The 27,611-nt window shown below is 27.7% G+C and overlaps 1 protein-coding gene across 1 annotated transcript; it reads right to left on the bottom strand.

The window, feature by feature from the left end:
- Positions 1-245: 245 nt before the first annotated feature.
- On the bottom strand, positions 246-22,932 carry LOC129976029 (synaptogyrin-1-like). Its single transcript, XM_056089366.1, has 4 exons — positions 22,813-22,932; positions 18,431-18,650; positions 13,342-13,481; positions 246-4,576 (listed from the first exon to the last, which is right to left on the bottom strand). The coding sequence occupies exons 1-4, from the start codon at positions 22,918-22,920 to the stop codon at positions 4,355-4,357; spliced, it is 690 nt and encodes a 229-aa protein (XP_055945341.1). The 5' UTR covers positions 22,921-22,932; the 3' UTR covers positions 246-4,354.
- Positions 22,933-27,611: the final 4,679 nt, after the last annotated feature.

Below are 27,611 nucleotides of genomic sequence, written 5' to 3'. Positions count from 1 at the left end.
TCCTATCAGATTCTCACAGTATATAATCATGGAGCTAAATATTTCGTTCGCTCTTGTGCCGCGCTGTGGATTGACGTGACTTGCTTGTACATAAATTATGCCTCCCATGATGGAATATATATAACAGAAAAATAATAAAAATTTACATTTCTCTAAATTTTGTTTTTAAAAATAAACTTTATTTTATGACTTGGTAACATTCATGTGCACTTGAATGGCTTCAAAAAATAAAGAACATAAGAATATCGATTTAATGTTTTTGATAGAACTTTATTCTGACTAGATATGATACATCACAGTGGTTTGGCTAAATACAATAACTATACAAAAGAACTTTAAGCTACAGATGAAGGAAGGTTGTAAATTCAGGCCAACACTTCATGCACTAAAAGATCAAACAACTAAAAATCTGGTATCAGAAAAATATTTACATCATCGGTGCTGCACTCGGATATTTCGAAATCAACACAGGTAAAATAATAGTAAACAAAATAGTGAAGCGATACATTCTGAAAATAGCAAGCAAGAGCTTTTCCCCATAGAGTATGCAAACTGTAATAATGTACCATTTACATAATTCTACATAAATAAAAACGTTTGCTGTTTTTCACACAAACTTTTCATTATTATAAATAAAAATCAATTAAACAGTAAAAAAAAAAATGGATGTTTTTTTATTCATATTGATAATGTTCTTTGCAGTTACGAGTATAAAATAGTTGAAAACGATTATTTAAGTGTTAACAAGGACGTACATTCTACACGTACAGGATAAAGGATTTAGTAGTAAAAGTTTAATATCCCCCAAAGATATCTGTTAATTTGAATTTACATTATTTTTCATTTATTACGGTGGGTTTGAACAAATTTAAACACTCAGAAAATTTCAAAATGACACTTATGGTTATTAAGAATAAAAACACATATGAAAAGGAACAGCTAATATTATGCATTACCTTTACAATGCAGCCAACTCCAAAGGATAAAACAACATTAAGAACAACTGCTGCCATTTATGATAAAAATAATTAAAACATTCACTTTACACAATACAGAAAAATATCTTAGTAAGTCACATTTCTAGATGAGAAGAATGCTCTTTTACAAACAACTGAGAAATCAGCAAATGTTATGCATCACTCTTCGTATATTTTTACAAATATTTTCTTATCCAAGATAAATACAAGGTTCCATAATGCTGCAAAGATATCTGACGAACAAAGAATTAAAAAAAAACAAAGAATCTTTTCATTATATCGAGAAATTGACATTTTCTAAACCACACCAAGATAGATTCTGTCATAAATAGCAAAATAAAACTTTGCAATGACATGGATTGTATCGACTTAAATACAATAAATGCACTGTCATGCTCTACATAATTGCCAGGCAATAGCTAGGAGCATGAAATGAAGTGCACATGTACAGTGCACACAGTATGATAAGCACAGATAGTAAAATACATGCAGGACAATTTTTTATGACATTTATATTATTTGATTCATTACAACTATCTACACCTAGATTCAGTGAAATTGTAATCAAGTTCTATTTTATTCTTACTCACTGTTGCATAACACTGAAACGAAAGAATGCAGAAATTCCAAATTAACAGACTAGATGATTTGTTCACACTTTACAGCAAGATTTCTTTAAAAAATAATAGCTTATTTCCCTCATATATATTTAAAAAAATCAACAATTAGAAAAAGGATATGCTTGTAATATCTTTTTACAACATGGATCGAAACATTTATCAATTTTTCATATATTTTTTGAAGCTACAGCAAATTGTATAGCAAATAGATAGATTTACAACAAGCAGCTTCAAAATGTAGAACATGATACTCTCTAAATATTTAAAACATTACACTGATGGTGCAATGATTTTCGAAATCATAATGAATAGTAATAAAAATAAAGCTTTGCTAAAAATAAATAAACATTTTAATCTAATGCTGAAAAAAAATGATAACTTATAATTAAAAATTTAGAATCTGAAGTAGTCCACTAATCCAAGATTTGAACAATATGAAAAGGTATGCATTGCCTTCACTGTAGATAAAATGCATTCCCTGTATTAGCATTTATTAAACACACAGATATATACTCCACTCACATGAAAAATAATATTCCTATTGTACTTTATTTGATATATTTAGTTAGTAGGATAACAACATTATGTGGGTTGCCTATCGATGTCACTGCAAATTTTTAATACACCCTAATTGCTACACATCTAAAGAGGACTAGATGGCTAGTTTATTTATTACATATTAAGTAAATTATTGATGGTGACAGGAAGATGAATAGTATAAAATATAAAACTTGCATATATATAACACATTTGTAATTAAGTCACTTATAAAACAAAATTTATCAAAAAAAAGTTACATAGAATTTTTAATTTAATAACACATTTTTTAAAGTTATTTAATATGTTAAAGGGAAATAATTTTTTCACTGCTTTAAATCAGAGCTCTTGCAACTGATCTTACTTGCATTCTATAGCAGTTACAGAACATTCAAAACTTTGTCAATATATATATATATGTATACAAAGAAATTTCTACAAGAGAAATTTCAAAAGTGAACTAAAGTCTAATTCTAAAAGAAATTTTAAAGTCGAAAATGGTTTATAAGTAACAAATTGATTCAAAAGTTTTTTTTATAATTTTATCACTCCTTAGTTTATTAAAGAAAAAAAAAACATTAATGCCTTAACAAAGGAATGCAAATGACTGTTTTGAGAATGTTCAAATTTGAATGAATATCATAGAATCATACAGAGAGGTTTAGAAAAAAAATATTTAAATAAGTAAAATGAAATGCAGACTCCTGAAAATAGTAGGGCATTCCCAATTTAATACAGAAGAAATAAAAGAAAAGATGAAAAAATATTCATCAAAAATATGTCTTCAGTTGTTTACTTGGCAGAGCACTGAATGACAAGCAAGTTTTTAAGATGCTCTTTTTTAAAGTTTAGAAAAAATTCAAAAATAAACTTAACTAGCATAACTAAATATCAATTTATATACATATTACTAATTTATTAATCCTGCAAAGTTTATATTGATACAAAAATACACTTTATACAGTGCAAATAATCTCAGAAGAATTTCTAATTAATAAAAGTCACCTCTATTTAATATCCTAACATTTATGAAATAAGTACATCTTATTTATTTAAAACTTTAAAATACTTAAGCAGTACAGAAAAAAAATACAAAACTGTGAATAAACAAAATATAAAAAAATACAAGTGTAAAAATTAAAAATAAGCACAATCTCTTCTTTTTTTATATTAAAAGAATAAAATTAATACTGACTCACGAAAAAAAGTGCAGGCCTGTGACAACTTAGTTGCTTTTTCTACACTTCAATGATGTTAAGTGACTTCTGTGATTTTAAAGTACAAAGTTTCATGCCAGTGACTAAGCTTTCCACATCTTCAGTTGTGCACAACAAACATGAGATTAAACATTTACTCTCAAGTACAGAAAACTTTGCAATAAGTTTTTTAAAAAAATGAAATTCTTAAATTGCACAAACATACAAAAGCCGATTTTTTTTTCAAATACATTGCATTTTTAAATAGAAAATGTTCCATTAATGACTTAGTTTCCTGTAGAGCTGACAAAAGTAGAAAAAATAAATTTTTTAGCATTAAATAATAATTTAATTTGGGATTTGATACTGATAAAATTTAAAAGACAAATTTTTAATGTCTCATAGTAAAATTTGATTTAGTGATAATTTATTTTGCTTTTTATGAACTTTGGGGGTAAATTATATTTCCTGAGATAGAGTTGATATTTATTATTGTCTTGTATCAAGTTTTGAGTTTGAAAACACCAAAATAATTATAAAAGTATATTGACAATTGATCTAATACACTAATATATTTCATTTTCATGTCATTCAAAAAGCAGTGTAAATGAAATTCATTTTTATATTTTAGTATTGAAAATATACAAACAAAATTCAAAATTGCTATATTTATAAATGAATAATAAAAATTCTGTTTACATGAAACACTTTGAATCTCAACATTTTAAAATATATACAAAAAACAAAATTAATCCAATAATTTTTTTGCCAGCCCCACTCCCCACCCAAACTTTTTTTTTTTTTAATTCCCATCCAAATCGTTGGGCAACCCATCACGATAACATCTCAACTCGTCAAAAAGGATTTTTTTAAAAAACGTTTTGTCACCATTCAAAGGAATAGTAATAGAACAATGCACACTCAACTGTACATGTAATATTGTGGAGCTCTCTAACCCTCTCTCACCTACAGAAATGACTCGACGAGTAGATTAGTATTATATGTAGTAGCGGTGGAATGCACATTAATAAGCTGGCTGCTGGAACCCGGGCCCGCCCGGCGCCATATCCTTCTGGGTTGCAGAGAAGGGGGGCTCCTGGTAGCCCTCGTTCATTTCCGGCCCGTCCGGGTAGCTGGTGTAGGGGGCCCCGCCAGGCATGCTACCATCACCTTCGAAACCGCTCGTCATGAAAGCAGTGTCTGCACCTTGCTTGTAGCGTTGGAAAGCAAAAAATATGCAGCCAGCCTGGGAATGAAAAGAATATACACAAGATAAGAGGTATTGTAACCAATGATCACATCAATGAGACTTCAGTAAATGCTATAAAACATGGAAGCTAGTCACTCTTGAGCACTGTGCAAGAATTCGTCTTTCGTCCTCTTCATTGGTTAGGTGTAGGGAAATAAAATAAATGCATTACAGCGATTTTTAATTGCACTTTTCTTTTCAGCAAATGCATTAAAAACTAGTAATGATAATGATAAGGGTGTGTATTGGCACTCCACAAGCCAGACCAATTAATTTAGAGTTACCAAAATTGGACATACATATTTTTTTGAGTGGGAATGTTCACCCCAGAACTTTAATTAGTTTAATTAATTAAAAACGAAGAAAAATTTTGGAGCTTTCCGCGATAATTTTTGAAAATATTATCATAGAAAAATAGTCTTTACAGAATCTTAAAATTCAAAAAATTATTATTTAAATGATAGTAATTTTTTTGCCATCAACTTTTCTGTTTTTTTATTTATTTTTCAAACATCTTAAATATATTTTACAACAATATATTTCTTTGCTAAAGTTGAACTCAAACCTTTTACATTGTTGCTACCAATATTTCATCCAGACTTTCAATGTTATGACCAAGATATGCAGATTTGGCTTATTTTTTAGTCCCTAGTAATTTTTAAGTGAAAGACATACTTTTAATAATGTTTTTTGATGTTTTATTGTACTTAAAATTAATGCTTAATTTCAATATCTATCAATGGTGGAAAAAATTATAAAATACCTCCATTTTAAAATATTGCTGCTATTTTCTCTTACTTTTATAACTTACTTCTCTTATAACTGTATGTATAAAGATGTAGATATAAAATCGAAGAAATGCAAAGCAAAACGACAGAAATGTGTAAAGCTTTTGGAATAATCTAAGCTATAGGTTTATCAATTTGAAGTTTAAAAGAATTGAAAAAAACACACCCACACACACACACACACAAAAAACAACTGGTATTTCCAGCAACATTAATCTTGATTAAAAAATGGATCGCCAAAGATGGCTAGTAATTAATATTTTTAACGACACTGTAGATTATTATAATAATAATAAATATTTTTTTAATTCATTCCAATTTTCTAAAACTTTTGTCGCATGAATCAATAGAAATATAAAGTTCGAAATATTCAAAAAGCAGCATTGGTATTTGGGTAAGATTCAATTGAAACAAAATCATCAATAGAATGTTAAACAGAGACGCTTCCCTTGCATTTATTACGAGTGGAGATTATAAATAAAATTATAAAAGTACACATTTCATTCATTTCAGAATAATAATATATTATTAATACTTCATTAAGAATGAATAACAAGCTTTTTATTTTTTTCATTACATTTATTTAGTTATTACAGTAGTTATAAAAACCGGACGTCTGATAAAACCGGACGGTTAAGTTTATTAATAGCATAGACTGCTTAGGGGCCTACTAATATAATAAGGTCTACTAATATACACTGCTAAGAATTTCAAGCCATTGTTTTAACCTGACATTTGTTTTATGTAATGGAATAAAAAGCCACTGAGGACAGATCTTACTATAACTGAATAAATATTGTACACAGGGCGCTCATCCGATTTAGAGCTATATAATATATTTTTTTCATTCCAATTAGGGATTGCAATACCGGTATACCGGGATACCGATATTTTGAGCCATTTGTACAATTTTGTAATACCGGTATTCACAAGTTTAAATACCGGTTTATCGGTGTTTACTAGAAATTTTTAAAATTGTCTCCACTATATGTTCAGGTATCGCGAACATATAGCGTTCGTACAAACAAAATAGTATACGTTTTTGTCTCCATAACGGGCGAAATTAATTAGCTAATTAATGGATTAATTAATTGCTTAAATCTAAATAAGAAAGAAAATACTGTATCCATAACGACTGATGGAGCAAAAATTATGAAAAAAGTTGGAAAGTTGATTGGTGCAAATCAGCAGTTGTGCTATGCACATTGTATTCAATTAGGAGTAATAGATGTGTTATACCAAAAAAAAAAAATAAAGAACAGAAGAATCCAAATACTGTGGATACAGAAATTTCGGATTCCAACTTTGAAAAGAGTAAGAGTGAGAGTGATATTGACAATGAAGATAATGACAATGTAATTGTTGAAGAAGATATTGCTAATGAGGATGAAATATTAACGTATCAAGAATTGCTTCCTATAATTTATAAAGTTCGAAAAATTGTTAAGATATTTAAACGTTCCCCTATAAAAAGGATATATTACTAAAATATATACTAACTGAAAATAAAACAGAGTATACGTTAACATTAGATTCTAAAACACGTTGGAACAGTTTACTCCAAATGATGGAACAATTTTTGAAACTGTGAAATCCAATCAAAAAAGCAATAATTGACTTAAACCTGCAAATTAATTTTTCAGATAGTGAATTCGACTTAATATCCAGAACTATATCAGCTCTACTTCCAATAAAACTGACTATTGGGGCATTATGTCGGATAGATTTTAATTTATTAACAGCTAATGCAACAATAAATTTCATGTTGCAGTTACTGAAAAAACAGCACACATCACTATCTGAAGAATTATATATTACATTGAAAAATCTCAAGAAGAAAGGCATACCGAAATAGAAAATGACTTATGGTATTTACATAATTATAATGATTTTAAAAATGAAAATGAAAAAGAAGAAAAGAAAATAACCAATTCAGATCTGATTAAGTTTAGAGTAAATTTTCTTAAATTTTTTTTACCCACAAACCTATCCACATTCGGAAGAATTCGGTTCAATTATCGAAATTTATGATGTCACAACTGTCGATAGTGAAAAGGAATTGTCTCTTGAACAAAAATTAGAATTGGCGATAAATAAAATTTCAAAGAACCAAAATACAATACAGAAATCAGCTATATCCAAAACCATCCGACGGGAAATCGATTTATTTGAAGATGAGGGATTTACAGGTAAATACTTGGAAAAAGTATATCGCGCATTGCTAACAGTACCACCAACTAGCGTAGATGCCGAAAGAACGTTTTCGACAGCTGGTAATTTTCACACAAAATTACTTTTCAGGTTTAATTACAGTATAATTGATGCATTATGTTTTTTAAGATCACATTTCAAAAATTTGTAATAGTACCACAGACTGAATAGCGATATTTCCTTTTTTTTTTTGTGATTTAAATAAATAAGATGTTTCCTTACTTTTTTGTGATTATATACTGTTATAATTCATAAGTTACAAATTATTTTTTGTGATATTTACACTCTCCAACAAAACTGGCAAATAAAACAAAGAAACACTTGTGTTTTCTTTCTTTTTCTAAAATTTCTAATACCGGTATTAAAACTGGCATCCCGGTATTAAGATTTAAAAAATACCGAATACCGGTATTGAAATTTTGGTCCGGTATTGCAATCCCTAATTCCAATAGAAGACTAAAAGGTGTCGGGATTAGTTCCTCTTCCTAACCGCAGATGGCAGCGCATTCCTGTTGTCTTGAAAGTTACGCAGAAAAGATTTCTTGTTTGTTTGGCAGTCAAGAAAAGTGGAAAAGTAGTGGAGTGTGAGCGATTAGTAGCTCGAGAAGAAAAGTAGAGAAAATTTATTCTAATGATCATGCGGAAACCCAGCGAATTTCTTGTGAAATTAGTAGTTTATTAAGAAAATCATTTTTTTTTTTTTTTTTTTTTTTTGTCTAAGAAATATTCGTAACCATGATATGGAATTGCTTATCAGAAATTGTATAAAAATAAAGAGTGACTCGATGTAAATAAATGAATGTCTAGTTAAGAAAACTGTTTCCCGATTTTTCTTGCGTAGAATCTTTTATTTTTTGCAAACAGGTGCACAAGGTATGTGCTCACAAACAGTGCAGAAATATTTCGTTAATGAAATGTCCCTTATTCGACATTTAGATATCAAGATCTGAAAGATTCAGAACTTATTGGATTGATCAGCAAGCCTGTAGCAGAGTAGAGGGCTCATCTTTATGTATGAAATGGGATCACAATCTGATAAAAACACTTTGGATCTAAAATAAACAAGGGATATTCTAATGAAATCGTTCAAATCGAATTTAAAAGTTATTTTACTTCAAACCGAAATATAACTTAAGATCGCTACAAATTTAATATGTGAATGCTAGGAGATAAAGCAGTAGAAGAATATATTACTGCACTCTAATCTGGCGCAGACCTGCAATTTTGAGCCAAATATTTCAGGTGAAGAACTCGAGATAGAATCATTTGGGACAAACGCAATAAGCGAATATCAGAAAAACTGCAGTTAAAAATGGATCTAACACCAGAAAAAAATTAAATAATGTCGCCAATCAAGCTAAAATGATTAAAATATAACAATCCTTTGTCCAAAAGTCAAGATAATACGACACTGAATTTTGCAAATATAGTAACCAAAAATCTCTCGAAATTTACTAAGGGAAATGGCGACAAAATGCCAATTCCAAATGGGAAATTCAGAAAAGCAGAAATGGAAATAAAAAGAGAGATGATTGTTTCACTACAAAAATCAAATGCAAATGCTATAAAAATAATAAAATGCCTTCAAAAGAATAATGACCGCTAAATTTTCAACCTATAGTACATGCGAATAGAGGGTTCCAGAATATGCAATCAAATACAAAATAAATAAATAAATAATAATAAATAAATAAAGTTCTCACAGATGAAATCTTATCTACGAACCAACATATAAATTTAAGGATTCTAATCTTTAAAAGCATATGGAGGATACAGGAGGTTATCAAAATAATGGAAACACTTATGAATAAAAGTGACATTTCAGAATGCGCTTCGCAAGTGGAAGCATTAAAATATAATAATAGCCACCAATTGTTATATATATAAATAGCAATGTATATATTCTGGTAGTATGTGTTAGCTTTATTAAAGTTCTGTAATAAATGGATTTTTTTTCAAAAAAAAAAAAAAAAATGTTGGACCTCTCAGATTTTCAAAAAGACCAAATTGTAGGAGTCCGTTTAGCTGGAGTAATTGTGACCGAAACATCCCAGCTTTAGGCGTTTCTAGAAGTGCTGTGTCTAAAAAATCCAGTGTCCCAGTGTCATGACAGCATACACAGAGCTCGGCAAGACAAGCTCGACAAAGCAAAATAGTGGGCAGAAAGAAAAGCTCAAAGAGATAGACGGATATTGAAGAGGACTGTAATGTCTAAAATGCGAACAACTGCAGCAAAAGTGACGGCAGAGGTCAATACCCATCTGGATTTTCCAGTGTCAGTGATTACAGCTAGAAGGCACCTTCCAAAACAGAACATTTATGGCAGAGCAGCAATTCCCAAGCCACTTGTCACAGATGTTAATCGTAAACGTTGTCTACAATGGCGTCACACTTACAAAACCTGGTCGATTCATAAGTGAAAGTAAATATTATGGTCTGACGAATCGTGTTTCAAATTTTTCCCTACAACAGGACGGGTGCACGTTTGGAGGACACCTGCACAAGCATATGTTCGTGATTGTCTCCTTCCAACTATCAAGCATGGAAGTGGATCTGTCATGATATGGACAGCCATGACGTAGTTTTCTGTTGTACCAATCGTAACCTTGAAATGAGGGATCAATGGGGAGAAATATAGAGAAATTTTAGCTGATCAGGTCCATCCTACGAAGCAAACTTTTTTATTGCAAGAGATGGAGTTTTCGAAGGATGATAATGCACCTATCCAAGCAGCGAGACTTGTCCAATCATTGTTTAATGAACACGAAGATGAAGTTAAACATCTGTCTTGGCCCTCGCAGTCACCCAACCTCAATATAATTGAACCATTATGGTTTTTTGAAAGCGTTCAATGCGGAATCAATATCCTCCCTCGGTATCTCTCCCGGAACTTTCACAGTATCTCCAGGAATAATGGTACAATATTCCTCTAACCACTATTCAACACTTGTATGAATCGATTCCTAGCTGCATTACATGCCGAAGGCGGTCCTACACTATACTAATAAAGGATTCTTTATAAATCTAAAGTGTTTCCATTATTTTGTTAATCATCTGAATTCCAATTCGAATTTAACACCGGTGATGATATCATTGTGATTCATCAGAAGACATTAAAATAGTTTGGGATAGTAATTAAAAGGCCCAGAATAATTCGAAGTGAAGTTTTAATAACGAAACAACATTTCATACGAAATATTCATGTAGTTTCAAATTCACACATATCAGTTTTGTGTAGTGCAATTTCCACTTAAAATAAATTATGAGAGTAAATAAAATGAAATTAAAAATTGATCCAAAATTGGAATTTCTAGCAGTTGCTGATATCAGAAATTCGGGAAGCTCAAACAAGAGGTTGAAATGTTACTGGAAATTAATTTTGTTTGAAAGGGTTGGTTAGAGAAAAATGAATTATTACCCATTTGTCCAGATATCGGGGACATAGCTTTCTATCAGTATTGAAGATGGATCACCATTAATGAATGCAATATTAATAATCGCGAAGTCCAAACGAAAACTTTGAAAACAATTCACGAGTGTCGTCTAGGTATAATTAAATGTAGTGCAAGAGTGGAAAAAAGAGTTATGTGACTCAGCTTCTATTCACAATGTTTACATTATGAAGTGATTCATAAAGTAAATATTGAATTTATCACAAAAAACCGACGACTCAGTCCGAATTCTCATAACGCCCATGGCAGAATGGCAGTAGATTTATTGAATCAAAAAGAAAATGGTATATCGTTGTTGTAGATATTAGTAAGACTTTGAAGCCGCTATACTTGAAAATCGAAAGCACAAACAGTCAGCAATTATACGAAGCTCGTATTTTCTAAACATGGCCTTCTAGAAGTAATTCAAAATGGCGGATCTCAATTTTCAACAAGAGACAGCTAAAGATTACAGACTATTTTAGAAAAACCATGGCTTTACTATTGTCACATCAAGTCACAAACATTTCAAGTTTTGAAAGGGGGATTCCTCACATTTTTAACCTAAAAGAAATGCATCCTGCTTTCTATCTGTGTTGTTTATATGAAGAATAAGGTAGTAAAATTATAGATATGAGAAAATTAGAATATTTAGGCATTTATGTATATTTTCAATAGGACTATGGTGTAATGAGACTTGATTTTTAAGAAGATTTATATCATAATAAATAGATCAGTTGCAAGACTATTAAAATAACATGCCTTTGATGCCCCATCACAGCTTGATATTAAAAAAAAAAAATTTGGGGAGAATCATTAAGTTATACATAAGATATTAGATGAAAATAAACACAATGAATATTCCTGGTGAACCCTCCAGTCATTAAGAGTAGATAGTAATTTCCTTAAACAAATTCACACAGCAAATAATTTTATGAGGATTCTATAATAACAATCAGTGTTGGATTAAAGATGTGGGACCTATAAGCACAATATACAGGGTGATCAAGAAATAACAAGATGTGTTCGGAACTCTGTAGTGTCTTATGTGATGGACAAAATATAACAAAATTTGGTCACCATACACATTAAAATATGCAGTTTCGATTTATCAAGAAGAAAAAAAATTAGTACCAAAAAACAGGGGAAATCTCACCCCTGTGATCGAAAACTTTATTATGTAATTTAAGAAGGACGTAAAGTTATCAAGTAGGAACAAGTTGAAAAAGTTATAACCCGTTATGGATCAAGTGATAGCTATTAAGCAGGGTACCAGCAGTGCACATTCAATATTATGACGAACAAATACCCCATTCTCGATGATGTAAAAGATATTGCGTAAGATCCTGAAATTTTATATGTATAGGATAAAACCCATTAAACGATGACACTGATCTGAATCTTGGCAAATTCTGGTTGCGAGGCGGTTCTGGTTCACTTGAAAGGCGCTGTGTATCAAGGACATGTTCTTGACATTCCTACTTTAAAAGATTAAATAAATGCCGATATGTTGCAAGCCACCACCGAAAATCTAGTGTACTGCATGCAATTATTGGAAGATCGAGTTGGTGGTCATCTTGAGCCAAATTTGTAAATTGCTATAATAACCATTTTTCATTGGTTTTTCCCACATTTTATGCACTTGCAGCACCAGGATATCCCTTATCAGCATTTTTTGGTACTAATTTTTTTTTCTTGATAAATTAAAACCGCATACTTTAATATGTATGGTGGCCAAATTTTGTTATATTTCATTCAGTACATAACACGCTATAGGGATCTGAGCACCTCCTGTTATTTCTTGATCACCAAGTATATTCAGAATACTCTGTACTAGTCCTTGATTTCCAAGACAATTCTTTTCATGGATTTTAACTTCAAGAACATTTAACTGTGGGCCATCTTCAAAAGAAAAAGTTTTAGTATCTGGCAAATTAAAAAAAAAAAAATTAAAAGTGATTTAAAACATGGTTTTAAAACTTTTTCTATGCAATCTAAATACCCTAAAACAAAATTTACCCAGAATGCTGACTTGTGTATCAATGTGTCAGTGAGTTTGAAAACATAAATATTGGGAATACTACTCTAACATTTAAAAAAAAAAAAAATTGAAAAACATTTTTTCTATAAGCCAAATGAAAGTATAAGATTAACTAAAAATGATGAATGATTGCATACATGTAGAGGTCTTAATGTTACCAAAATTCCAGAGCAGTTGTCTATTTGATAATCCAGCAGTAATAAAAGGATAAATTTTGTCTGAGCACAAAAGCAAGTGGCAGTTTAAAATGAACAAATTCTTAGATTTTTTTACACAATTAATATAACTTACCCAGACAAAAATGGAAAAGAAACTGAAGGCAATAGCACCCCTCAAGTTGTTTACACCATATCCATCTTTAGGATAAGGGGCTTTTCTCCAAGAATCACTTAAGTAACAAAATGTTACAAACCACAAGAAGGACATTCCAGCTGGAAAAAAAAAGAAGGTAAACATCTGTTAAAAAGAAATTTGAAATATTATATTAATCTAACAAATTGTATTAGTTAAAAATATCTTCAAATACATTAAAATGCACTTGAAAATAGCAAAAAAGTAAAAAATATCTGAAATATCTTGAAATTGGCAACAAAAAAAAAAGTGTCAGAAAACATGAATGATACATCATTAGGTTAACAATTCTAAATATAATTCTAATGCATTTTATAGTAACTAATATATCAGGGTGGGATTTCATTTTGAATACTTTCAATCAGTATTTGGTAGATTAAAACTGTATTTGATTCTTTTTTTTTTCTTTTCACAGATCTAAAATAGATCTCAGATGAAAAGAAACTAGATACTTCAATAGTTCTAATTGTTCATAGCTTTCTATATAGTCAGTTTGAACAGTCACTAACAAAAAAAGTTTGAAGAAAAGCAAACTTAAGATTAGTAACAGAATATATATATATAATGTAATCATAATAAAATTTTGAAGCAGATGGCAGGTTCGACAAAAGAGAAGACACTTTTACACACTTTTGTTTTATTCTCTTTAATCCATCCCAGGAAGGCATAATTATTTACAAGCAGGAGCCACGAGCACACACACAACACAGAGCGAAAAGAAAGAGAAAGAAGATTAAATTAAATTTTAAAATATCCTTATATATATATGTGTGTGTGTGTGTGTGTGTGTGTGTGCATTGCATACTACTAACCAAATTAAGTAACATTTTAGCAATTACTAACATACCTCTAATAAAAGAAAAAATAGTACATTAAGAAATTTTAAACAGTTTCGGATGTTTAATATTTTTAGCTACTATCAGTACCATAAATATCAAAATCCAATGACCAGTTTCCACAAGCAAAAAAATTCAAATTTTTTTTCACTACACTTCATTGTTTATTAGTAAGAAAAAAATTGAAACTATTTTCTATAACTGTAATATTATTTATTTTTTTATTGTTAATATATTTATTTAATAATAAAATCTTCAATAACTACTTTTATGATAGAACTAAATAGATAAAGATACTACTTTAGATAGTAAATAGATGAAAAATAAAATGACTAGACATATATTTTATTTTGTTTTAATAGTTAAATTTTGATAGATCCATCTTTTTTCTCATTAATTTAAAACAAAATAATAATTACAAACAATAACTTCATAAAATAAAGTAAAAATATAAAAATTACATAAATATTTTAAAAATGTTAATCAATACCATAACTTTATATTTCATTTTCCATATGATATGTATTTGATTTTTAGAATATTTACTGAAATCTAGATTATTAAAGTGACTTAATTTTATTTTTAATATAAGTTTATAGAAAAGTGTAATGACATTAATCTTAATCAATGCTCCTATTTGATAAGGTCATCTAAAATACATTCACAGGTCTTTACAGAAGTAGAAATATTAGAACTGTAACAGAGATTTAAATAGTAGATATAAAAGAACTAAAGGACATAAACCAATGGTATAAATACACTAATATTGATATAACAAGCAAAATTAATAAGAAGCCATGAATATACTACTACAATTTTATAATTTTAACTAAAAATCTTATAATGAGGAACTATTTTTCCAATTTATAAATCTACATCCTTTTACCCAAGTGTTGAATTAAAAAAAAATATAATGAGCAATAACAAATGTCAAATTAAAAATTATCATCTGAATCAGAACAATATATACACTATATAACTATTTTTTATTGCAAAATTATGTATATATATCAGTAAATTTTTAATAATTAATAAAAAATGCAGTATTACCCTACAATATATTCTATTTTTTAATATTTTCCATACATCAACTTTATTTGTTGCTCATAAAAGCGCAAAAAGAAATTTGCACTTTACTTCAATTAATGCCAATTTCTCTTTGCAATTTAAAAAGTGTAAGAGTAGGAAAATAACATATATAATAAAATTGAGGTAAGTAATTATGATTCACAATTTTTCATTCTGTTTAGCTGCAAATGTTTTAACATTGATTATTATAAAACATGAAAATATTTAAGTCATGCACATTTGGACATAGAATGCTGCATAGTAATAAATAGACTTTTACCTTCAGTGCTTTGATTATATACAGAAAAAAATAGTAATAAATAAACCGTCTATAAGTCCAAATTGCTAATATTCAACTTTCCCTATCACAATATTTGCACATATAAAAGATCATGCTAAATGAAATATAAAACTTATTGTTATAATATTCAAAAATAGGATGCTTTAGGTGCAAGAATAATGAGATTCATTGTACATGCATTATTTATACATTCATTATTCATGAAAAATTTAAAAAAATAACTTTTGGAATTTTAATGGATTCCCACAGGTACCCATTTAAGTGAAGGAAAGAAGTTGGAAGTTTGATATGTATAAAATTTGACATTTATAATAATTTGCTTTTAAGAAATTAAAGAATGCAGTAATTTTATTTATATTATTGTATATTAATATAAGAAAATATATATTAAAAATCCCATTAAAATCTTTTCTGTACCTCTATCCCCCCCCCTTTTTTAAACAAGACAATAAGCTTGTCCATAAACTTTCTATAAAGCAAGCAAGATGAACACCAGAAACAAGCAGACATATCAGAATTTTACATACTTTGCATTACAATTTTAAGATGATGTTTCGACCTATGCTTTAAAACTAGTAAAAGAAGAAGGAAGAACTAGTAGAAGAAAGAAGGAAGAAGAATTTCATTTTAATACAAATCAAAATTTACATAAAATTTTTAGGGTAACCTGAATTTTAAAAATAGTTATATCTCTACTACTTTGAGAAAGAAGCCCATTAATACTTCCTTTTTTAATAGGATCAATAATATAACATACTGTTACTTTGAAAACATTTATCATTTTTTAATAAACAAACAGATATATTTCTATCATCATTTTAGCAGCTAAATTATATGAAACTTTACCTAAATTAGCAAAAAATAATAAACTAATCTCTAATTTAAGAATATTTTGGTAATTATTATGTTAACAAGATTATTATGTTATAAGAAAACTTTGCTATAGAATTAATTGAAAAGTAACTATAAATGAGTCCCCCTCAAACACATTTCAATCATTCTAGGCTCACTTTATAATTTACTTTCTCTGAATACTTTAGTACTTAATTTTGCTTCCTTACTATTTGGATATACTATATATACTATATACTTTGGATATACTATATACTTCCTTACTATATAATATTAACAGAAACATGAGAAAATAATGAAACTTTACCAAAACTACAAATTAGAATCTACATCTCCCACTTGAATAAATCACTTTTTAAAAATCTTATTGAGATTAATTTGAGAATATTCCTTACAAAAGAAAAAAAAATTTTAATTCCAGATTATCACCGTTAATTAATTATTATATAATTGTGATAACTCAAAATCTTACATTAATATTTTTTTATATTAAAAGTAACTAGTAATTTTATATTCTAAATAGAAATTAGTAATGAAAATGAATTTAATATTATTATGAATGTTTTATTTTAATTAAAAACATTATTAATCATTATTTTTCCTCACATATATTTAAATAATTTATATTTTTAAATGCAACACGCTTCACAAATTACAAATTCTTTTGCAAATATATGTCTTCAATCCTCTAGATAAAAGTGTACACAGAATCTCAAATACCCTCTTGATACAGATTTGGGCAAAAATTAAACATTTGAGATAATATATATATTTCTCTCAATTATTTGTAAAGCTTAGAAAGAAAATTGTTATTTGTAAAGTTACTTATTCTGATCTTTCTTCATAAGCATAAAATGTGGCACGAGAATAAAACTATTAAGTTGGCAAATACAAACTTTAAATATTATCTAATTTGAGTGGTTAGAAACTAAAACTCCCATAATTCAGTAAAACAAACAGTTTAGAAGCTTGCATGAAGGTAAAATAATACTTATACCCTGCTAGTATACAGCATTTGCCTTACAAGTTGAAAGATTAAAAATAAAAATCAGAACAACTTCTACAGATTTAAGATTTCATATTCACCTTTATAGATGATCCTATTTATAGTAACTAAAAGTTTGTGAAAACATAGTAGAAAATTATATCTTTAATGCAAGTAATAATTTTCTTATTCCTAAAATTTAGCTTTGACATAAAATTACATCTAGGGAATTATGACTAAATACTTTAAACTTATTCTAATTAAAAGTATTCTCTTTTCCATTTATCATGTGCAAAGTAAAGAATTAATAAGCTTAGTTCCAAACTGCATGTATAAATAATTCAACTATGAGGTCTTTTCTGAAAATAGAATTATTGGCATAATGCCAATTTCTTATAAGGGTCGAGCAAATCACTTTGTTATAAGAAAAACAATTTGCTGTTGCTTAAAATTATAAGATAAAAGCAATGCATACTCCTTTTTGATCAAATCATGAAAATATGCAATATGAATATGTTCTATCATACTTATTTGTTATAACTAGTGTTAAATCTTGAATGAGCTGTATTATCATTCTTTAGATAGAAAAAATACAAATATTTTGTCAAATTATTTTTTAAAAATTAAAAAAAAAACTATAGTAATACTAAATCAAACAATACCCATTGAATCCAATTTCTATCAACACTTTTTTCAAGCGAATTTGTATAGTTTAAAAATTTACATTTGGGCTTGAATACAAATCTTCTAGTAAAGAAATAAATCAATCAATGCTGATCTCAATTAAAAATTAAGTTCACAACTTTTAATTATTTTTTCTGTCATTTCCATACCTTTCAAATGTATATACTTATCAATGAACAATAAGATGTTATATTATGTTGCAAGTGTGAAAGGAATGATTGAAATTTAAATAAAATAATTAATTAATTGAGAATGAAATATAAATACCAAAATTTTAGTTTCATAAAAAATCAAAAATGATACCTGAAAATGCCATGTCGGCAATAACAGCTCGCCTACGAACCTTAATACTGGAGATATTATTAAACATAACGTCAGTAATTAAAAGAGCCAGACTTCCTAAAAAGGCTATCACGCCTATTCCTGTGCCAAAGTTGCAGGCATTTACGTCGTTGTTGTAGAGACATTTGTTTTTCATCCATCCTTCAGAACCTATACAACCAAATACAACTATAGAAAAAACCTGCAAGAGAAAGAGAATATCTAAAAATACAAGTGTATTTGAATAAAAAGTAAAAGTAATCAAAAAGAATGAAATTAAACAATAACCCTTTATACATATATAATGCCATAACAATCAATTGATGATGTGAGAAAAAAGTTTTTTTAGAATGTTTTAAATTTTCTAGTTGCCAATTATTTCGGTTCCATAACTTTTGTGAAATGCAGAGCAAAAAAGTTTTCAAGAAGATGCATTGTTTTTAGACAAGTAATAAAAAATTGTAATCTGATTTTTTTTCTATTTTATTTGGAGACTTAAAATATAATGCAGAAATAATTATAAATAAGCTATAATGAATATGAAAAAGGATGGAAAGAAAGAAAATGGAAAGGTATTGTAGCGGATAGGCCATAGTATGTTTATAGAATATAAAGGAATTTTAAGATTTTATATTACCACAAAAAATTCAAATCATCTTGTTATTCTAATTATGGCACAATTAGAGACAATTATAAAAGTAATAATCATTGAAATTAAAGAGCAGCAGAAACTATAAAGCTGATATTTGTTTTGCCACAAATGATTCTACATTTATTGTACATTAAATTGCTCATTAGAAAGAAATAGAAGCACATTGGATTTATTGTGCAACAAGTAATTAAAAGCACCAATTTTACAGTAATGATGTAAAATATATTTCCTCAATAAGTATTTAAAAAATATTTTCATATCAAAACAAAAACACATTTTAAATAAGATTTGTCAGAAATACAAATAATAATAATTGCTTACCATAAAAAAACAAAAAAAAAAAACATTTAAAATAATTTGTTAGAGTTGAAATTCTTTCAACGATACTCAAGAAACACAAATATAAATAATTTGGCAGGGCAGTGTCTTAATAGAATAATGTATAAAGACATTTATTTGTAAATTATGTATTTGTTTTTTAAAACAGTAACAATATTTTAATTTGGTGGCATCAAACAATTATTATGCATGCTGCTGCACATAAAATATTCATGCTAGATATTCAGAAATAATTCCTCAAAACAGAATCATATTCATACTTAAAAAATTTTTAAGAATAAAATCAAAACATAGTTAAATTTAAATGAAAAAAAAAAAGAAAAGAACTACATTTGAAAGGAAGACAAATAATAGCACACCTTTCTGTACAGGGTGAAGAATTATTTTAATTTAATTGATAATAAAACAGAATACTTTAAACAAAAGTGACATGAAAATATAATCCTTTAAAAACAATATTTCAAACTGATCTATTAATTTCTTGTAAAATATACACAAAATTCTCCTAAATGTAACAATTAACACTAAATAAAAACATGCAAACCAATTCTTTAAAAAAATGTTTAAAGTATAATAGCCACTTTTTAAAAACAAACTTTTAAATTTCTAAAATTCTTTTTGAAATAGTAATTTAATGTGAAAATAGAAAAGTGTTTCCTTTCCTTTATTGAAAAATAAGGCCTGCAGTTTCTTTCCAATTTAGATTTTTCATTAACTAAACTTTGTTCTCTTTCATGTGCAATAAATCAGCAAAATTTATTTCAAATGGAGAAGATAAGAATAAAAAAACTCTAAAGAGAGTGATTAATAGAAAAGTTAGTTTCATCCACTGAGTAAAATCTTAATAATTGCATAACACTTGGACAAATCCACATGGAAAGAGAAATACTGAATTTGTTCAGATGTCATATTATATATATAAAGAAATATATTAATACTGCAGTTACAAAGCTGAAGCTATCAAGATGATGGGAATTTTATTTATAACACATAAATACCCTTTGAAGAATTTGCTTCTAAATTTATAAAATAAAGATACCTGGTTCTCATTTTTTATCAAATTTAGAACATTCCTTCATGAATTAAACTTTTTTTTTATATAAAATTAAAAAGAAAAAATATATTTTCCTTTGAGGATAACTATGTTTAAGGAAATATTGCTCACTTGAAACAATTCCTTTACATTAAAAACTACCTTCAAAACACTAATCAAATTTCATCATTAGTATAATGACATCCTGATTTTTCATATTGAGCATTTTGATCATTAAAAGCAGGAAATAATTTGAAAATGCTATAAAGTAATAAAATAAATAAAAAATGAGGAAATCTGGATTTTTTTTTTCTACTTCACAATTTATGTTTTTAGTTTTATTAAAAACTACTGACAGGAATGGAAAGATCATAAATGAAAAAATTAAATGTTTTAGCATTACTCTACATGAAAGAAAATGTTAACAAAAGAATAAAAATTTCCTACGGTATATAAAATAATTTCTTTCGTCAATCATATTTTTTTATAATTAGATAAATTATTTTGTGATAAACTTTTTTAAAAAACAAATATAAGAAAATAACATAATTTTTAAAGATTGTTTCCTTTTTTTAAAAAAATTACACTATTATCTCACTAAGACTTATGTTTTAAAACCAATTTCAAATATTTAATTATGATGAAAGGTTTCTTAGATTATTTTACAGTTTAATATAAAAGTCATCAAATAGAGAGATCCGATATAATTATCATAAAAATAAACTTAATTTAAAAGATTAAATATAATTACAAATTTAATTTAGTTAGAAAAATCTCACAATTAGTTAATGAAATAACAACCAATATCATAAAATGCTATACAAATTCCAGTTTTCTGGTTCATAAGTCAGTAACATAATTTTAAGAAAAGTTAAAGGAAATTTTATACATTTCTATCCCATACAGTTAAGCAGAATAGAACAATATCTGAAGATTCACTATAGGCTGCCTCTTTTACTGAAAACAAAGAAAAGAATGCAAATTCACAAACACAAGTCTCATTATTTTAGCAAATTGAAACAATCATAAAACAATTACCAAGTTTCACAAATTAAAAATTTTTCAAGTGTATTTTATAAATTATTTTACAAAACTTAGTATAATTTTATTTATTTATTATGATTTCAAATTTTTGTTCATGGATGTTTAAAAAAATAACTGCAAAGTTATGATTTAGAAAACTCTAAAGAAACATAGAGGATTTTCTTAATTTGTTTCTAACGGGGAAGAAATCACAAAATTAAAAAGAAACCAGATATTAAAACAAATATGAATTAATTAATTATCAAAAAGATTATTTCTTATTGTATACAAATTTATATTGGAAAATAGAAACATTAGAATGAATTCTAGACAAGATTATAAAATGTATTCTAAATTATTTTAAAATTTAAATTCCTTAAACTATCACAATGATAACTATAACAAGGAACTTTTTAAAAAACTATTTTCATTATTTTTATATTGGAAGCATTAGCTAAGCTGAAAACTGTAAAAAAATTACAACTATAAAAAATGCAATTCAAAATATTTATATCAAGTAACTATGATTCAATTCTATAGAGAATATCTAAATTATTTCTTTTAAACAATAGAACCAATATTTTAAGATAAATATATATGATTAATCAAAAATATACACAAACCTGTAGATTAGAAAAGCTTTAAAAATTCTAAATTTCCTTTAAAAAAAAAAGATTTTATGGATGTAATTAAATATTTTTTAAAAAAATTGCAATAAATATATTAAGAATAACTGAAATGGATATTTAACTTTAAACTAAAATCATAAATATATATATAACTTATAAAAATTAATTTATTCATAAGAACATGGAACAACTATGAGTTTCATTCTGCAATTTTTCCCCTTTATTATATACACATGGTTATGATTGTAATAAGAAGCTACTGCTTCCCATTTGAATGAAAAATAAATATATTAACATAATCATCATTTCTTTAAAGTGTTATCAACACATGCAATCTAAATTAAATATAGTGTTCTTTTAGTCACAAACCACCTTCAGGAATCTCCTCTAACCATCTTAGAGATTGAAAAGAAATATATCACCGATCACAACGGCATAGAGATATCCATTTCGGTATCCACTTATTAAGAAAAATAATTATCAAGTTTCCAAACTTTTTTTCACTAAATTTATCACTGCAGTAAAATTAGTTGAAAAGTGTAGGGTCGGATATATCCCGTCATGCTATCACTGGTGGCCAGCGAACGGATCAATAACAAACATGGCCAGTGTTTGGCGCTACGAACGGCACTGGAATCTAAAGTTTCCACATTAATTAAACGTTTATAATTTTTTAAGCGATTCTTACCCAACAAAGAATTCTAATAATCACATGAGGTTTTGTTAAAATAGATATAGGATCTGTACCAGATCCTGCTTTTCCCGCACCATAGGCACTACCAACTCCACCGTTCATATTTGTTACGGAACGAACTCTGGGAAAAATTTGAGGTTGCCGTTTTCAGATGGAAATTAATACAGTCGCCAAGTGAGAGCAATAGACGGCAGAGATCTCGCCAAATGTGTGATTTACAAAATTTCTTCGTTTGAAATTTGCCAACTTTTGGTTGAATGTGGATTACCTCCTCAAATAAGAAAAATATCCTTACTTCTAAATAATGAGAGAATTTATTATACAAAAAAAAAGTATATCATTTGAATAATTTATTTTTATTCTATTCATATCGTGTTTTTTAGGATGTTTGGGTTCACAATGTATGGTTACAAAAGTGAATAATAAAATTGTAAGTTCCTACTATTTCAAGGAAGAAGAAAAAAGAAAGTTTTCATAATTAAATCGGAAATTTATGACTTGCTGTGAGTAAATTCACAAAATAATCGATTTCTACTTGGAATAGAATAAGCATTCGATAAGAAACTCTTAACTTCAAGGTTAAGGTCAAAGGTGATGTATTCTTAAAACTGCACTGAAAAGAGCGCTGTTCTGTGTTTGGGCTAGTCGGTTCAAAATCACAATTTATGCTAAAAATGATAGTGAATAAATAAAAGATGTTTCTAAAGTAAAAAGGGAGGAGGAGAATATGCAAATGTTTTAAAGAATTATAAGAGAAAAAAATAAGATAGGAAACATTAAATTTTTTGTAAGAACATTTATCATACGAATGATAACAGGAAGTAATTCATCGGGTTTTTCAAAAATAAATGCAAACATTTATTTAAAAAAAACGAATTCATAAGATTATTAATATTTGAAACTCTTATATTATAATATTTTTTTAAAAAAAATACATACTTATTTCTGACTTTGATGTCAATAACATTTAAAAACATTAAGTTGCACAATTACCTCAGGCTAATACTTTTATACTTTAAAAGAAAAAAATATTTTTAGAACATTATTTGAAAGCATATTAGAATATAAAGAACAAATATTATAGAGTATTGGCTAATTTCCTGGTATTTTTTAAACGTTAAATTTGAATAGAACGATAGAAATCAAGCATTTCAAGCAAAAATCAGGTTTCTATGTATTTAGCATGTATAAAAAATACTTCATTTTTGAAGGGATATGAAGACGAAATATGCGTTTAAGTTGCACACTTTCTTTTAAAGACGAGATTTTTTTTTATTGACCGCAAACATTACTGCGTGATAGCTTCTCTGCGGTAAGTCAATAACATCAATGTAAACCGTTCTACAGTTTCGGCTGATTTCGATAATGTCATGGGAGGAAAAATAATAATAAAAAAAATTGCAAAGCTGTTTTCTTTATTTCTTATCTCTCTTTGGCTTTATTAGAAGCTTAATCTTGGAGTTCAGAAAACATGCTTACATTATTTTAGTTTAAATCATTCTCAGTTGCATCGAATGTTAAATATACGTAGATCTGTTTGATGTTTGGACGCTCTTTTCGCTTAGTTTCTCTTTGCATCACTTCCTTACGTGCATTTCTAATAATAGGTTCTTTGATTTAAGGCTATCCTATCAGATTCTTCCGAAAATTATATAATTTTATATCGTCAGACATATAAGTTTGATACACGAAAAATCTATCATCATAGGTGAAATATCCTCGCATTGATGAGGCTTGAAGTGTCATTCTTGTTATATGATAAATGCTTAAAACAATGATGTCCTGTACATAATTGAATTCAATCATTGTTAAACATTTAAAAGAGATTCGAACATCTTGGCCGAAATATCACAACAAGATAATGTTTTGATTCATATATCTATGTTAATAATAAAGATAAATATATGTGCGTGCATCGCTCTGCAGACCGTTTGACTTACAGCTCCCAAACTTGGAAAATAAATACCTTAGAAGGTAAAAATATGCACCTTATAGCGATTTTTTTTGAACTTTTAATTAGAATTTTAATTAATTAAAAATTAAGTTGAATTTTTTTTAGGGGGGGGGGTTGCGATAAATTTTAAAAGTGGTAAACAAACTGCACTAAAATTAATTTTACATCATTTTAAAATTTCCTTTTAATTATACCAATTTAATTGTTTTTATTTTATATTCGGGGAAATTTTTACTGGATTTTTTTTGTTGCCTTGAAATTAAAATAATTTTCATTCTTTCATCAATTTTTAACCTCTTGACTGTTGACCATTGTTGAAAGCTAAAAAACAACAACAACAACAACAACAATGATTTTAGTTTAATATCTGTGCTGTTTACAAACAAGTAAAAAAGTGAAGTTACAATATCGCGAAACTTAAAAGATAGATTAACCTTATTTAAGGATGAGGTAAATATCTTACTATTATCTTAAAATATCTTTCAAAACCTGTAGCACCAAAACTAACCAGAAACGGACAAAAGTGTCACGTTCACGTAATGTTCCATTGCGTGCAGCTCCTTGTTTTATGTTGTTTCACCAGAATAATTAAAAATTATGCATTAAGTAATTTACATTGTATTTGGTTTTTCAACCACTTATTTCATGTGAAATTAATATATTTTAAATTTTGAAATAACTAATAATAAATAGTTTTACAAAAAGGCATATTTATTAGTGAAATTATTAATGTTTCTTATTTTTTCTATTGAATAAGTAAGTAAAATGTTATCGCTTGTATTGGGCGGTGGTAAATATGTTACCATCCCTGTTATAAACAACAGACACAACAAGAAAATTTAAAAAAAATACTTCTCTAGTCATAAATGAGCTTTATTTCTCTAATTATAGCGTAAAATATAAATTTTGAAAGAAAATGGCTTGTGCCCGTTAAAGGCGATGTTTACATTTTTAATAGCTCTTTGCTGTTATAGGACTATCTCAATTAGAAAATTTCATGTACACAATAAACAGAACTAAAGTAAGACGATTAAAGTAACACGTCTTTAATGTTAAGCAATTTGGTGGAAAATCATGACATGGAGTTATATCTATGCGAATTATCTGGAAAAAAAAATTTAGCAATCATTCCTGGCGCACCATCTGATTATTTGAGCGACTTGTCTAACATTTGTTAAATATTTCTCTCAATTATACTGGCTATAAAAAACTGAGTTTGCAGTTTAAATAAAAACTATAAAGTTTTTTGCCTTCGCAACACGCGTGTGTATAAAGATAATAATTAAAAGAATGAAAATAAATATCGTGTAAAAATGAAAATAAAAATCGTGTAAAATACAATTTAAAATATATTTTAAAATTTATCAAGATTAGAGGAAATATTGTATGGTATTAAAACTGATTTTATTGAATGCTAATCATTTGAATTTTAAAGCGATGCAGAAATGATTTTTATTTTCTTGTATAGGAAGTATAGAAAGAGAAAGTATTGTAATCGTCAAACAATTCGAACTCAAGATTTTGTGCGAATCTTCCCTTTTCAGACATGCTTGCTTGTCTGTCTGTAAACATGATAATTCAAAAAGTTTTAAACTACACGAATGGAACTTAGAATATGAGCTTGGCATCAAATTTGCAGATTTCAAATTTTGAAGGAAATTCATTCAGAGAAAATCTGTTAGTCCAGTTGTCCTAGCACATGCTAACTACAAAGCGAACTATGATGGCTATAAAACGGAAAAATCAAGATGAATAGAATTTCGCACATAGATTTACCATCTAAAGTACAGATGCGTATTATATTTTGAATCAAATCCCATCAGGTGTTGTCAATATGTATTTTCATATGCATGAAAATGCGATAACTCAAAAATATAATGACTTAAATAAACATAAATTTGGCATATGGCATATCCTGATTAATTTTTTTTGTCAAAGATTTGTTTTAATTGATTAGAAAAAAGATGTCCTAAGTACTTATTCGATTTTCTGGTACTTGTGTATTAACACGCATTCCAGTGATTAATTGCCAAAAATCGCACGCCAATAGGTTCTTTTGTAGCTATTGTTTGCCAGTGGCATGCGGTTAATTATACACAAATATTGGTCTTCTTTACTCTATCCATGTACTCATGTGCGACACTCTGAAACTAAAATTTAGAATATTTCTGATTTCGATTTTCGGGCACCAATCGGTAAATGCCAATAATTAATCGCCAAAAAAAAAAAAAAAAAGAGCCAAATTTTGACTGCTAAATTCGACTAAAGATTAATATTTAGCAGCTATTTTTAACCAATGACATGCAAGGCATTCACGATCTTTTCCAAGATCCCTAATTTTAAGTGGTGGGAGGAGGAGAAGGATAAACATTTTTATCAGAGAATATGCGAGGATGTTTCGGGCAGGCTACTTCGGCTGGTCATTTATAAACTTTGAAGTTGTTAAAAATGATCATTGCCATTTGGATTAATTTTGAATTATTAATTTGATCAACATTTTAAGATAATGTTTCTTAATGAGCATTTATTAATTGTAATTATAAGCTAAATGTGGTAACTTCAAGTCCAGCGATCTTCCTTGTAGAACAAACATAATGAATTATTTTGTATAATACATATCATATTTTTCATCGCGTACTAAACATATATTTCTGATCCTATACATTATGTCGTGTTAAAGCAATTTCTTTAACAGAAATAATGCTTTTTAGAGGCTCTGAAACTGTTTTACTTTAGTCTGCATATTCTTGGGTAAAGAAGCTACAATCTTTAAAGTTTATTTTCCACTGAAACCAAGATGAGAGCAAGAAATCCAGTTCTAAAACTCATTTTTCAGTTA

This window comes from Argiope bruennichi, chromosome 7 (assembly GCF_947563725.1).
Source record: "Argiope bruennichi chromosome 7, qqArgBrue1.1, whole genome shotgun sequence".
NCBI lineage: Eukaryota > Metazoa > Arthropoda > Arachnida > Araneae > Araneidae > Argiope > Argiope bruennichi.
This window is presented reverse-complemented; position numbering and strand designations above follow the sequence as displayed.